The 14,586-nt window shown below is 47.1% G+C and overlaps 1 protein-coding gene across 16 annotated transcripts in view; it reads left to right on the forward strand.

The window, feature by feature from the left end:
* Nucleotides 1-1,306: 1,306 nt before the first annotated feature.
* The window catches only part of Mink1 (misshapen-like kinase 1), a 52,699-nt gene continuing 39,419 nt past the window's right edge, over nt 1,307-14,586 (forward strand). For 13 of the 16 annotated variants that reach the window (XM_087571924.1, XM_087571925.1, XM_087571926.1 and 10 more), the window contains exon 1: nt 1,307-1,587. In XM_087571924.1, the coding sequence (XP_087428050.1) occupies nt 1,531-1,587 (57 nt within the window). In that variant the 5' untranslated portion in view covers nt 1,307-1,530. 16 annotated transcript variants of the gene reach the window in all.

Raw genomic sequence — 14,586 nt, forward strand, 5'->3', positions numbered from 1 at the left:
AAACAGGCAGAATCTTGAAAATCTTTGCTCTCGCACAAGGCAGTGGGAGCCATCAAACGGTGTTTTTATTTATTTCAGGTTTTTTCCCAGTCCTTACATAGCCCAGGCTAATAGAAAATGTAATACTCCTGCCTCAGCTTCCTAAACGGCGGGGTTCAGAAAACTGTTTTTAAACAGGAAAATGATGCCAGATTTAAGGTTTTAGAAAAAAAAATCACTTCTGGATATGAAGAATTGATTTGAGTGTGCCAGGCAGAGAGGTTATGTGGGAAGGCCAATCGGGGATTGTGGCTTGCATATTAGGGGCAAGGTAAAGAGTCAGGAGAGTATCCAGAGCAAGTTTGAATGTGCATCCAAATGTGCCAAGAAGCCTCCAGAGAATTCAAGCTCACCTAAGCAATGTTTATGTTAATTTTCAGAGGGAGTATTAGTGTTGGAAGAGCTCTTGAAACACTCAGAACCTTTCCCCCTGGACTTAATAGAGAAAGAAAAGCTCAGAGGCAAATTCACTTGTTCAAGGTCACATAACGCATTAGTCAGTGGCAGAACATGTCTGTCTATGTTTACAGAGCATCATCCATCCTCTAGAGAGACTAACCGGCTGGAGGTGCTGTGTCAACATGAGGAAATCTAGGGAGCTGGAACAAAATTTGAAGGGATTGGATACAGTTTCTTCTTCTTCTGCTTTGCTACTAGCAACTCCAGCAATAGTTCCTGAAGAACACTGTGCTAAGAGAAGCAGATATAAACGTGTGCAGTAGGAGTGCCTATCTGCTCCCAACATCCCCACTCCAGCCAGAAAAGGGAGTAAAGGGCAGACAGTACCCCATCCTTTCCTCCCACGTGGTTTCTCCAGCCAAGTTCTCACGGAGAGGCCCCTCCTTCAGCGGCTCCACTGTTACCATGGCAATTGGGTGGGTGGACAGCCCGTCCTATCTAGAGGCCAGCAGCCCTCGCGTGGGGAGTTACCATAACAACCCCCCTAGTAATAGAGGGGGTTCGGTCCCGCCTCCCTTCCCCCGCAAATAGAGAGGTGGGTGGTTTGATTGGCAGCTGGGCACACGAAAGAGGGAAAGGGAAGGAAAGGAGTCAAGTAAAGATCAACGAAGGAACTAGGAGAGGAAGCAATAATAATAAAAGGGGAAAGGAAGGGAAGGTGTGTGCGCACGCGCACCGGCGGGTGGGCGCACTCCTTCCAAGCCAGGTTCCAGCGAGGCTCGGTCCGCGCGTGCCCTCCGCCAGCTCTCCTGCGCCTGCGCGCAGGTGTCGGCACCCCGCTGGAGGGGGTGCCTGGCGCGTTCGCGTCACGGTCCGCTCCGCGCGTGCGCAGGGCAGCGGGCGGCTCGGGTTGCAGGCGCGCGGGTCAGAGCGCCTGTCAGCCGCTGGGTCGGTCCTCCCGCTGGCCCTCCCCCTCCCCGGCCTTCGGGGCAGGCGCGGTGGAGCCCGCCCCTCGGGTCCCCCGATGGGGGAGAAGCGGCAACGGCGGCAGCGGAGTGAGCGAGCCGGAGCGTGAGTGGCCCCGCGGCGGCCATGGGCGACCCAGCCCCCGCCCGAAGCTTGGACGACATCGACCTGTCTGCCCTGAGGGTGAGCACCGCCCCCAGCCTCGCCCCCGCGACCCCTGCCCGGCTCCGGGGCTCGCGCCGCCCAGGCTTTCGCCCTCTGGAGATTCTGGAAGCCGGTTCGGTCCCCACCCTGTGCTGCCCTCCCCCACACTTGCGTACCACCCCTACCTTGCTGCTGGGATCCGAGTCCCCTCCTTTATAGGCGTTTGAGGGTCACCTTTGGCATTCCTAAACACAGCCCTGCATCACCTGCAGAGCCTTTCTTGCTCCCCCAACCCCGTCGGCCCTTATGTCTGCTTCCTCCACCTCCTCCTCTGGCTCCTGGAATTTTGACTTTGCAACTGCCTCAGCCTCCCCCTCATCCCTCGTTTTCTTCCTCGCCTACCCCTGAATTGCAAGTTGGTCGGCATTTCACCTCTCACTCCACCCCACACACCTCCTACGTCTACATCCCACGTTCACTTTATCCCTTTTCTCGTGTTTCAAGTGCAGCTTTTCAGACCCAGGCATTTCCGGTCTCGGGGTCCCTGAATATTACATTACTAACTCTGCAGCCGCGTGGGGCTGGGAGGACAGACAAGTGCACAGTGGGAGGAAGGGAAGCCTGGATTTCCTCGCAAACTCGGACCGGAAGACGATGTTTACATACATGTACAAACACACAATACATGCTGCCTGTGGTCAGTAGGGAGGACTTGGGGAAACTCGTGGGAGTGGAGGCCAAGGAGAGTTGGAGGGAGGGGCTCATTAGGGAAGCGGTTAGGAGGAAACAACTGTGTCAGGAATGCTTTCAAATAACCCATTTATTGTTCCACGTGGGGCACTTACTCTCTCTCCTTCCGGAATTTTCAATTCAGCAGCATTTGTATGTTTTTCTTTAGCGGGCAGTTTTGTCTTAAGGGCAACATAGAAATTTCAAGGTGAACCACTCCAGACTGTCTCTCTCCCAGGTGGTGTTTGGATTCCGTCCCCTTCGAGCTTTCCCAACCTGCGTAGGTGTAGATAGAGCAGGGTTTCCCCACCTCATGCTTATCTTCGCAGAAGGTCTCTCTACACATTGTCTGCTGACTTTTAAATTAACCAGGGAAAAGGCAACCACCCCACAAGTGCCCCGGATATGACTGGAGGGGAGAGAGAATTGAAGAGAGCAGAGTCATGTTGTTAATTGGGTTTCTCTAGGTGACACAGTTTTGTTTTGTTTTTTTTTTTTCCCCTCCTCCCTTGCCATTCAGGTCATAATTTGTCTGGTGCAACGTTGGGTTTCTGGAGAACAAGATTGAGCATTAGATCTCTCTCTCTCTCTCTCTCTCTCTCTCTCTCTCTCTCTCTCTTTCTCTCTATCTCTCGCTCTCGCTCTGTGTGTGTGCGCACTTTGACAGAGAAGGCTTTAGGAGATAAGCTTAGTCCGTGTTTAAACTAGGATACTCAAGTCCATTGGGATATAAGATGTAAGTCCAGGTTTTGAGTAAAGTTTTAATGTGCTTGAATTTGGAATGCAATTGCAGATTGAAGTTGTTAATTAACTCTGGGCGCAGGTTCTCTGGCTGTGGTGACCATAAAGAAACACTGTTACTCCGTGGGTAGGTGCAGACCGTGACCTTTGATTTTTCCCTTTGGTCCTCTGCTTCTCTTTTCTTTTGGTTTCTCTGGTAACTTTATCTGGGCCCCCATCTTGGCGTTTCCAGCAATTCTGCAATTACTGTTTGACCTTGGCCATGGTATTTCCCTTCTGGACTTCCCTCCATGAAGTATGTTAGCCTCCTTCCATGCTTACTTCTCCTGGGTTTCCTCTCCTTCCCTTCAAGAGAACCGGGTGACCTGTTCCTTATACTTCTATCTGTCCTGCCTTCTGCTTCTGAAGAAAACAACCCATTTCTCTCACAGTGGTACTTCGAGACCTGAGGAAGAGCTGCAGTTTCTTGAAATGGGGCTGAAAGGCTGCTCTTTCCTTACTCCTGGCTTCCTTTGCCATTGCCAGTCTGGTCCAGCACACCTGTGAGAAGTGCTATGGCCTATCAGGCAGCTGGCCCAGTCACACCTTGTTCTGTTGATGCTTTCTAGATAGGAATGGAAACATTGGGTGAATTAACCAAGTATGCAAGCCTGGTGTTGGTTGTGTTAGAGTGAGAGAAGAGCATCCTTAGGGTTGAGTAGCTAGCCTCTATGAGCCTCAGATGTCTTTCTCCTCTTGTTTCAAGATAAGGTTTGGCTTTCAATTGACAGTAAGAGCAATAGTCTGATATTAGAGGAAAATTGAATTGCACTAATCTCTTAGTAAGGAGGCCAGAAGGACCTGTTACTTTGTAACCACACCACCCTTGGCTTCTTGGGCTGTTCATCCATCAGTACGGTGGCATAATGTAGAGGGGGAGGAACATGAGTCTGGTGTTGCTTTCTTGAATTGAAGTCCTAGCTTCCTTACTTCCTGTAAAATGCAGACCTTGGTTCTTTATCCTTACTTCCCTTCCTTCAGACTCTGCAGTCTAACTTCCCTAAGCTCCATTTTCTCGCCTGTGTGATGGGAACGGCAATAGCGTTAGACATAGTTACTGAAGTTAAATGAAATGATGCACGTTAGTCGGCTCAGTTCCTAGCATAGATCAACTGTATTACCAGTCAGAAAAGCCTCCCAGGAGAACTCTAATAAATAACACTCTCTCCTTGCTTTATGTTTCTGTAAAATTCTGTTTTTCATACTTCTTATCACTAAGAAGGCATAGATCTATTTCTGTCAGTCTTGACTAAAACATGAATTAAGGCTGGGGGGACTAACTCAGTAGTAATTGTCTGTTTAACATGGGCGACACACTAGGATCTTCAGTGCCACAAAAATAAAAGCATACTGTAAGCTAGAATTCTGACTGCCCTGTTCCCTGTCCTCAGTGCCTAGAGCGTTTTATGCAATGGGACTCAGAGACTTGTTAAGTGAGTGCACGCTGGAACAACTGGAAGCTGTTAGTGTAATGCTTGCTTAAAGTAATAAAGAAATGCGGGGTTGGGGATTTAGCTCAGTGGTAGAGCGCTTGCCTAGGAAGCGCAAGGCCCTGGGTTCGATGTCCAGCTCCGAAAAAAAGAACCAAAAAAAAAAAAAAAAGAAATGCTAGACTTGGCCAGAGGAGATGGCTCAATGGGTAAAGGCAGTTACAACCTGAACTTGACCCTCAGAACCCACCTGGTAGAATAAGAAAGTGGGTTGTCCTCTGACTTCATATGTGTGCCAGGATGCATGTATGCATGAAGCCATATTAAAATATACATACATATATATATATAGAAATATAAATAAATATGAAATATGCTAGGTGTTGTAGCACAGACTTTCAACCCTAGAAGAAAAGTAAGTGGGATCTTTGAGTTATATGACAGCCTGGTCTACATAATAGAGAAACCCTGCCTTAAAAAAACAAAACAAAAAAAAAGTTCAAGGGTAGCCTGGATCACATGAGAACCTGTCTCAAAAACAAGGACAGAAAGAGTCTTTTCTGAGATGCTCTGGAATCAGCTCTTGCCTGTGATAAAGCAGAGTTCTGGATGCTTCTGATCAAACAATGGCTAAAATAAAGTTTGTATTATCCTGGGGCCTCTACTATGAAGTCATCTTTGCCTGTGTCCAAACTTGGTTCTATTCCAAAAGAGTCTTCTGACTTGAAACTGTTGGCTTCTCACAAAGGATAAAGCATGGGCAAAAGAAGCCAGGAGAGGGAGGAGCAGACCCCAGCTGATCTCTTTCTTGTACATCACTGCTTTTGGTTGACCCACTTCATAAATCAGTTTCTTCTTACTGTCCAGCAGCTAGAAGTTTTAGACTGCAGTGTCCCTGCAGCTCTGGGGCCAGGCAGTGCGGCTCTATTGAAGTAATGCCACGGCACACCTTCATGGGATTTCTTATTGGGTGGTAGTTGCTGACAGGTGTTTTTTTTTTCTCAGATGATTGTGCATGTTTTGTGTGTCTCAAATGATTATGCATGTTCTCTGAGGAAGCCGTTGCTCCTCTGTCTCTGCTGCTGTAGAGCCAGCACCACTAGAAAGCTGGCAGCGGGCCTGTGTCTAGGCTGCGGAGCAGTGGGATTGCTGCTGTGTGCTGAGATGCTAGATGTCCACATGTTGATGACAGATGTCCTAGGCAGAGGAATGGGAGGACTGACCTCCTGCAGCAGCAGCGAGGGCATTTAGTGACTTTCCCCCTAGAGAATGACAGGAGGAGGGGGGATTTGAAAGCTGTGGCATTTGAGGTGATGTAAAATGTTGCTTTGGTAAAGTGATGGAAGGATGATGGGAGAGAGCATGGCTGGAACTGGGTGTTCAGCCATTACCCTGACAGGAGAAACATCACCACCCTTCATGTTGTAGAGTTGAACAAACCGCCATAGCTTAGTGATGCATGAAGGAACAGTTCTGTGGGAAATCGGAGTGTGCGTGTGTATGTGTTCATGTAAGTCTGTGGGCGTACATAACCTGCGGAAGCTAGGGAATGCTGGATGTCTTTTTTCATTCTCCACCGTACACCCTTGACACATCTCACTGACCCAGAGACTCTCTATTTTGGGCTAAGCTGGCTGGTCATTGAGCTCCTCTTATTTATCTACTGTTTGATCTCCTCCCCGCAATGTCGAGGTTTCAGACACACACAGCTATGCCTAACATTTTGAGTGGTTGCTGGGGATTCAAGCTTACATCAAGTGCTGTCAGCTGCTAACCCATCTTTGTAGTGACCAAAAGTGAGGGTTTGACAGTGACAACAACTGGGGGCTGGCAGGGGGGTTAGTCAGTGAGGTGTCTGCTGTGCGATTATGAGGACCTGGCTCCAGGCATGGGCTGATGAGGGACTGACTCTGGGTCCACAGCACCCATGTAAAAGCCAGGTGAGTTGGCACATACCTGTAACTCCAGGTGGGGCTGAGGCAGGTGGATCCCTGGAGCTCATTGACCAGTTAGCCTAGCCAAATAAATGAGGTGGAGAACCATCAAAGAAGAAAGATACTGATGTTGACCTCCCCCAGCCCCTCAACTGCATGTGTACCCATATGCACATGTACGCATATGTAACCGCACCCCACCCCATAACAGGAAGGAGGGTCAGCAAGACATCGATCTGGTCCCACTCTCTCCCCAAGAGCTCATGATGCTGAATAAGGTGCAGATTTGGCCTTACTCCATTGAGCTACAAACTGTGCCTAAGACAGAATAAATAAGACACAATTTGGGCTACTTAGAACACTTCATCACTCGGGAAAGGATGGCAGGAAGTGTTTAACGTCTGTTGATGAGCTTGCTGTTTGGTTTAGGTCTGTAAACAAGGAATGTAGTAACCTGTCCACCCAGTCCCATACAAACGTTCTGTCCTGGAGAGCATCTCCAGAAGCCGTCTGAGTCTACCTGCAGAGGTTTCTGTCTCCAGAGTCCTGTCAGCCCTGACCTTTCCTTCATCAGCTGTCATTAAGCATTCCCTTGCTGTTGATAGCCAGGTCTAGACTCTATGGGAAGGATGTGATATTGTACCTAAAACTGTACTAAACATCTGAACCAGTACTCTGTGAGCATCCACTTAAGAAATGCCTTTGCAAACTCAGATCTTAGGAGTACTACCCCTTCTCCGGCCAGGGGTCCTGCTATATTGTTCAGGCTGGCTTCAAAGTCCTGGACTCAGTGGGCCCAGGTGGTTGGTACTACAGGCATGTACCACTGTGCCCTCCTAGGTTGTCCTGGTCTTTCTGTCTGTTTTTATGTTTTTGTGTGTATGAGTGTTTCGCCTGCATGTGTGTCTGTGCACCTTATGTGTTTTTATGTGTATGAGTGTTTCGCCTGCATGTGTGTCTGTGCACCTTATGTGTATTTATGTGTATGAGTGTTTCGCTTGCATGTGTGTCTGTGTACCTTATGTGTATTTGATGCCTGCAACATCCAGAAAAGGACATAGGAATTCCTTGGAACAGGAGTTACAGTTGTGAGCCACCATGTGAGTTCTAGGGTTTGAACCTGAGTTCTCTGGAAGAGCAGCCAGTGCTCTTAACCTCTGAGCCATCTCCGACCTTGCTCTTACCTTAACGGTTAGTGTTTTCCTCAGTATCTTAGAGCTTTCAAAGCTAGGCATTCTTGCTAATCCTGATTGTTATGAATTTAAACTCATTTTCTGCTGTATTGTAATTAATGAGTGGCCAGTCATCTTGAAATTCAGTTTTCAGCCCCACACTCACACCTACCATATAACGGTTCATGCCAGTAGCCCCTTAGCCTCTCCCCAAGCCCCATTGAAAACTAGAGCAGGAAGTGGTTAAATTAAATGAATAGAATTTTTTAAAAATCCGCTTCTATATGAATGTGTGCATGCATTTGTGTGTGTTTGTCCTGTGGTGTGTGTGGTTAGAAATCAGGACAACCTTGGATATGGGTCTTTGAGTTCCACCTTGAGGCAGCCTTTTACTCATTGCTACCCATGCCAGGCTAGCTGGTCTGCAAGCTTCCAGAGGTTCTCCTGTCTCTGCCTCCCATCCTGCCATAGGGTTACTGCACCTGTCTTTACATAGGTTCTGGTGGTTTGAACTTGGTTCTATGCCTGTGTGTTAAGTGCTTTACCCACTGAGCCATCTTCTCAGTCCCAATTGACCTTTTTGTTAATTGCTTTTTCTGGTTTCACTCTGTCACCGAGACTGGTAACACTATATAGCCCAGGCTGACTCAAACTCAGACTCTGGTGATCCTTATGTCTTAGTTTCCCAAGTGCTGGGATTACAGCATGACTGCACAAGCTTTGTTTTTCTGGTCACTATTCCCTGACAGTATGGTATGGCAACTGTTCTATAGCATTTATATTTATGTTAGGTATTAAAAGTGATCTGGAGTTTAAAGTCTGCAGGGGACTGTGTAGGCTCTGTGCAGACACGCATGGTTTTAGCTGTGCTTGTCAGCGAAAGCATACAGTCCTAGTAGCTTCGCCAGGCTGAGATGGAAGAACTGCCAGTTCAAGGCCTGCCTAGCTTCAGAGTAACTTAAAGTCGGCTTTGGCAATTTACTGAGCCGTCTTCCTATCCAGATTATTAGGAGGACTGGTGAAGCTGGGTGTGGTGCTGCAGGGAGGCAGAAGCAGAGGGGTCTCTGTGTTGAGTGAGTGCAGCAACAGCCAGAGCTACATAATGAGACCTTGTCTTGGGTATGTGTATGGAGGGATGGCTGGTGAAATGAAATGTCTTTGTAGGTAAAGTCACTTACTGCCAGGCCTGTTGACTCAGGTTCAGTCTCCAAGACCCACATGGTGGGAGTAGAGGACCAACTCCCCCAAATTGTTCTCTCACCTCCTCATGTACATACACAAACATATAAATAGATAAATGTGATTTAAAAAATTTTTTGGCTTTGCAAGATGAGATTTCTCTGTGAAGCTCTGGCTGTCTGCCTGCCTCTGCCTTCTCAGTGCTGGGATTAAAGGTATATTCCACTACTGCCAGCCAATAAATGTGATTTTATGGGTGTGGGGGGTAAAAAGAGAGCGTAATATCAGTATGGTGGCAAACATCTGTAACCCCAGAATTTGGGTGGGAGGGAGAGATCAGGAATTGAAGGCTAACCTGGGCTACATGAGTTCTTATCTCAACAAAAGAACAAAAAATGGCCTGGGGTGTGTCTCTGGTAGAGCGCTTGCTTAGCATGTTTAAGGGTTTAGATTTAATCTTTGAAACCAACTGCACTCCTCCACAAAACGTAGTGTTTGCTTTGTTTCTGTTTCAAACTAGAGTCTGGTTATTTAGCTGAGGTTAGCCTTGGAACTGCCAGATACACTACACACACACACACACACACACACACACACACACACACACACACACACACACACACACGCAAGCTGGTCATAAACTTGGAATTCTCCTGCTTCTGCCTCCCAAATGCTGGGTTAGGTTTATGGCTCTGTGCCAACCTTTTCCATTGTTTTTGTCTTCTGGCTGGCCTAGAACTTAATTTGTAAGTCAGGTTCCCTAGTCTTCCTGCCTTAACCTTCTAAGTGCTGGGATCTCAGATGTGAGTCACACACCTGGCTTATTTTCACAAGACAAAAACATTTGGTTGGTTGATTGAGAGGCATAAGCCAAACTGGCATTGCTTTAAGAAAATAAAAGACACTAAATAGAAATGAAGCCACAGGTAGAACTAGTTAGTGGCTAAAAATGAGACAGTGTCACTGGTGAACAGTTATGAGCCATGAATCTGAGGTGTTGAAAACTTCACTTTGGTCCAAAAGAACTTAGTCTAAAGTTCTGTGGAGAAAATGTTTTATAAAATAATGGATTGCTTATGGGAAGGGCTCAGAACTGTAACCCTCATGTGTTTATTTGGGGAGGTTCCTGAGTCTTGGGTCTGTGGACTCACGTGTGGTTTTGTAGCAGGTGAGTGTCCTGCTCTGGGAGCTGGGTTCTTAGTCTGAGCAGCGGCTTAGGTAAGCGAGTCTCTCATAAGAACAATCCGACTTGGCCTTGACTTAGCTGTGAGAAGCAGGATTCTCCCTCTAATGTGAGACAGATTCTGTGTATAAATAGACAGGCTCATTTACATTGTGCTCACATATAGGATGAGTGGGGTGTGTTGGGGAGTGTCAGTGAGTTCTGCATGCTTGAAAGGAAATAGGGTTAGGGCAGCCACAAGTCTTGGGCTTATTGGAGGAGCCAGACTCCAGAACCAGCTTGAATGTCAGGTGGATGTAGTGAGATGGTAGGATGGGCCGTGCGGAGTTTGGTGGCACAGCTCACAGGAGTCTGAGAGGTTTGAATGAGGTAAGTGGAGGAAGTAGGGACATTTGAGAAAAGTGAGGCTGGCCGGGGGAGGGAGACCTTCCACAGAGGAGGCAGCTCAGACCTCATACTACAGAAGGTCAGAGCCCCACAGCCAGAGACCATTGAGGCTAGAACTGACCAGTGATGGAACATTCCTGTGGCCTGGGAACCCCAGCCAGCAGCATTCAAGGCTCACTGCATTCGTATGGCACTGAATGCATTTGATTTGTCTCAGGTAACTCTGCCTCTTCTGTGGGGCCTCATAATACTTGGCCTTCTGAGGGAACATGGAAAATTTCTCACACCTATTTCCACCAGCACCACCGGAGCATGGAATTTGTTGGGGTGGACTGTGAATTGCTCCTGGACCCACAAGGAGTTTTCCATGGACAGTGATTCTTACAGAGAGAGACTGAGGCTCAGAAGGACTAAGTGAGGAAAATTCTACCTTCTTTGAGACATACCACACCACCTTTGTTTTTTTCCCACAAAGCCTTTGTCATAGTGCCAGCCCTTAGGTGGTTATCTTATTTGCTCCTCGTAGACCATATGGTTTAATTTGATTACACATTTCTGTAGATCAAATAATCTGTTAGTCATCTTTCCTATAGCTTTCTTATGCATGGGGATCATGATCTGTATTTCCTATTGATCTGTAACTGCCTATAAAGATTCTGAATACAAGCTAGGGATTCGGTGATTATTCAGTTGGTTGGAGGCCGGGCTCTTGACTTGTTCTTCCTACTGGTTTAGTTCCTGAGCCATAACAAATGGTTAGAATATGGTGGGCCCAGGGGATATAGAGCAGTACAAGTTAATGCTCAGTGATTCACAGCTGAGTGGCACTGCCCTCCAGGGTATGCTTGAAAATGTTGAGGAGGGAGTTTTAACTGTCACTATGTCTTGGGAACACTAAAAGCACTTAGTATATGGGGAGCAGGGACATCAGCCATCCTACAGTCTTGCAGGCATTGTATGAAGAATTGTTTTTCCACTTTTGGTTATTTGTAAAACCTTTGTAAGTTTGTTATGGATGTTAGGCCACAGAAAGACAAGTTAGGTTTCCTCCACAGGGAGGAAGGAGTGCTTGTCTCCTGCTTACCTCTCTCTGGGAAGAGCTTTTGTACATGGCACATGTCTCTCAGACTAAGAGCTTTGTCTGCCAGTACACCTCTGAAGGCAAAATAGGTAGGCTCTGTGCCAAACGTGTGGACAGGTCCCGTGTTCTCTTCACTACCCACCAGTTCTTTCAAGACACATTTGGAAGATAGTGGTGGAAACCTGCAGAACTAGGACTTTAATTCTCAGTAACTTAATGAAGAGCCTTCAAGAAAACTACTGAACAGGGTACCATGAGAACAGAATGTATGTGGTATGTGTATGTATGTGGTATGGGAGCGAGGGGTGTAGAGATATCAGGCTATTTGTTTCTTCTCTCGGCCTGGTCATCTTCTGCTTGTCCCTCAAAGGTAGAAGAATGAGTCTCATCCAGGTGAACCCCTAATAAACTGAGAGGTGTGCCTGCTCTTGCCCTCTCAGTTTTCACCCTAGCCTTCCTCCTACTCTCCAAACCTTACAGGGACGTATGGGAGGGCAGAAGGCCTTGCCATAGTGTCTGGGGCTACAGAAGCCAAGGATGTGCAGCAGAACTTGTCAGGCACTGGTTCTGTTCAGCTGAGGTCCAAAGAAACTGGCAGAGTCCCCCCAGCTTTCACAAATGTGTGGGCACTGTTTGGGACATACGGCAAAGCAGAATTGGAAGCAAGGGAGCATGTGTGCCAGAGCCTGGTTTTTCTGGCCCTCAAATCCTCTCTCATAAGCCCTTCTTTTTCTGCTTTTCTTCAGTTCAGAACAAAGAATGCTTTGATACCACTCATTTGTATTTTAATGTGTTCATTTCAGAAGGGGATTTGGGAGCTGGAGCAAGGAGCACTCACTGAGCAGTGAGTTCTGTCCTTGTGTGATCTCAGTTTTCCTCACAGTGGCCCTTTGAGGTGGATGATGAGCCAGGTTTTCAACAAGAGAAACCAAGAGAAGCTACTTGGAAGTTCAGTAACCCATCTGAGATCTGAGATCGGGTAGTCAGGGAGCGGCTAGACCTGGATTCAGTCTCAGATCTGACTCACTGTAGAACCAGAGCTTTTGTTAACTACCTGCAGTTGGAGGCAGGGAATATGGGGGTGGGCACTGAGGGAAAGGCAGGAGGGCAGTGTGTGGCCAGCACCTTACATTGTTTTCTGCTTGTTTCAGTTGCAAATGTGTAAAATTTCTGTGATCTGTGGCAAATGGATTTTGTAGGTTTGCCCAGGACTTGTAAAGTCCTCAGTGGCTTTTAGAACATGGCTCATTTAATGGATCAGAGACAGCCAGTGTGAAAATGGCTCCAGAAGTGCATGATTCAGAGCTCTAGGTCTGTGCCTTTTTAAAACAAAGATTTATTTTTGTTTTACACTTCTGAGCTACAGTGATCATGTGTGAGTGTTTGCCTGCATGTATGTGTGTGCACTGTGTGTGCCTGGTGTGCACAGAAGCATGAAGAAGGGGTTGGGATCGCAGCTGGTTCTGAGCTTCCATGTGGACGCTAGGACTAAGTCTGAGTCCTTTGCCGGAGCTGTAAGTATTCCTAACCACTGGGCCATCCCTTCAAACTTTTAAAACGTTTATAATATTATACTTTTATTTAGCTTTTTTGCTTTGTTTTTGTTTTGATCTTTGACACTTTCAAACAGGGTTTGTGTCAACCCTCCTGGAACCCACTATGTAGACTAGGCTGGCCTCAAACCCTCAGAGATCTGCCCACCTCTGCCTCCCGAGTACTGGGATTAAAGACATGCGCCGCCACTGCCTGGCACATTTATCTATTTTTAAATGTAGTTTTTGGTATTAAGTAAATTCTGTTCCCATCCTCCAGATGTTCTCATGTTCCCCAGCTGAGTCTCCTGTGTCCATCAAACACTCACTCTGCCCTGACTCCTCAGCCTAGATACAGACTTCTTTCCTTCTGTGTGTAGAATTGAGCAAGTACTAGACATGGGCAGATGGATGGTTGACATTTGTCTAGTCAGGTGAGGTGAACTGTTTCGGACTCACTGTTGACTTGGAATGTTGGCCTTCTTGCAGGCTCTTCTGTGCAGTGACAGGTCTCTGAAAGGGCATCTAGGCCATAAGAGGATTGGGTGGGCAGTAAGAAGAGAAGTGGTTTCCATATTCAGCACCACATAACTTGCAGGAATTCTCATATCTGTCACCAGCCTTTTACTTCATTTCATCCTGAGCTTGGAAGGTATGTGTTGGAAGCAGTGCTTCTCCACTTTCCTAGTGCTGTGACCCTTTAATACAGTCCCCCAACCATAAAATTATTTTCATTGCCACTTTGTAACTAATTGTGCTACTGAGTCATAATATAAATGTCTGTTTTCTGATGATCTTAGGCGACTCCTGTGAAATGGTCAGCCCCAAAGGAGTCTCAACCTGCAGGTTAAGAACCACTGTGTTGGGGCTGGAGAGATGACTCAGTGGTTAAGAGCACTGACTGCTGTTCCAGAGGTCCTGAGTTCAATTCCCAGCAACCACATGGTGGCTCACAACCATCTGTAATGGGATCCAATGCCTTCTTCTGATGTGTCTGAAGACAGTGATAATGTAGTCACATATATAAAATAAATAAATATTTAAAAAAACATTGCCTTAGAGGAAGTTGGAAAGAAGACCATTTAGAGGGTGAAAGATAATAAATTGTAGCAGCTTTCTGCATTTGTGCATGAGGGGTGGGGTGCGTGTGCCACTGGAACAATTTAGAATGAAGTCAGGCCCTGCCTTCCTCTGAGGTGTTCACACTGGTGGAAGTTCACACCAGTGGACAGACCCAAAGCATGACCCAGGAATAGTTTGGATACCTTAGAATGGAGCCCTGCTGATCTAAGTTTCCCCTGTCTGTGCTACCTAACACTTTATTCTTTGATTTTTAGTGGGATGTGGAAACATGAGAGAGAGCTAAGATAGGCTTGGTTATTCAAGTGAGCCAGCAAAAATGGAAGAAGTTGCTGCTTAGTGCTGACTACCTAGGAGGTCAAGAGCCGGGCAATAGAAGCCTGTAGGTCATACTTTGGAAATAGTAACTCAGGAGTGCAGTGGTTAGGACTGTGCCTGGGAACTGCCTGTCAGAAGCCTGTCCATGTCATGAGCTTGAGTCCCAGGGTTCTGTAGCTCCTGCTTGCTTGTCCAGGAGCTCTCCAAGAGCTCTATAAAATCCTTTTTCTCTG

This window comes from Rattus norvegicus, chromosome 10 (genome assembly GCF_021556685.1).
Source record: "Rattus norvegicus strain SHRSP/BbbUtx chromosome 10, alternate assembly SHRSP_T2T, whole genome shotgun sequence".
In the NCBI taxonomy this organism is placed as follows: domain Eukaryota; kingdom Metazoa; phylum Chordata; class Mammalia; order Rodentia; family Muridae; genus Rattus; species Rattus norvegicus.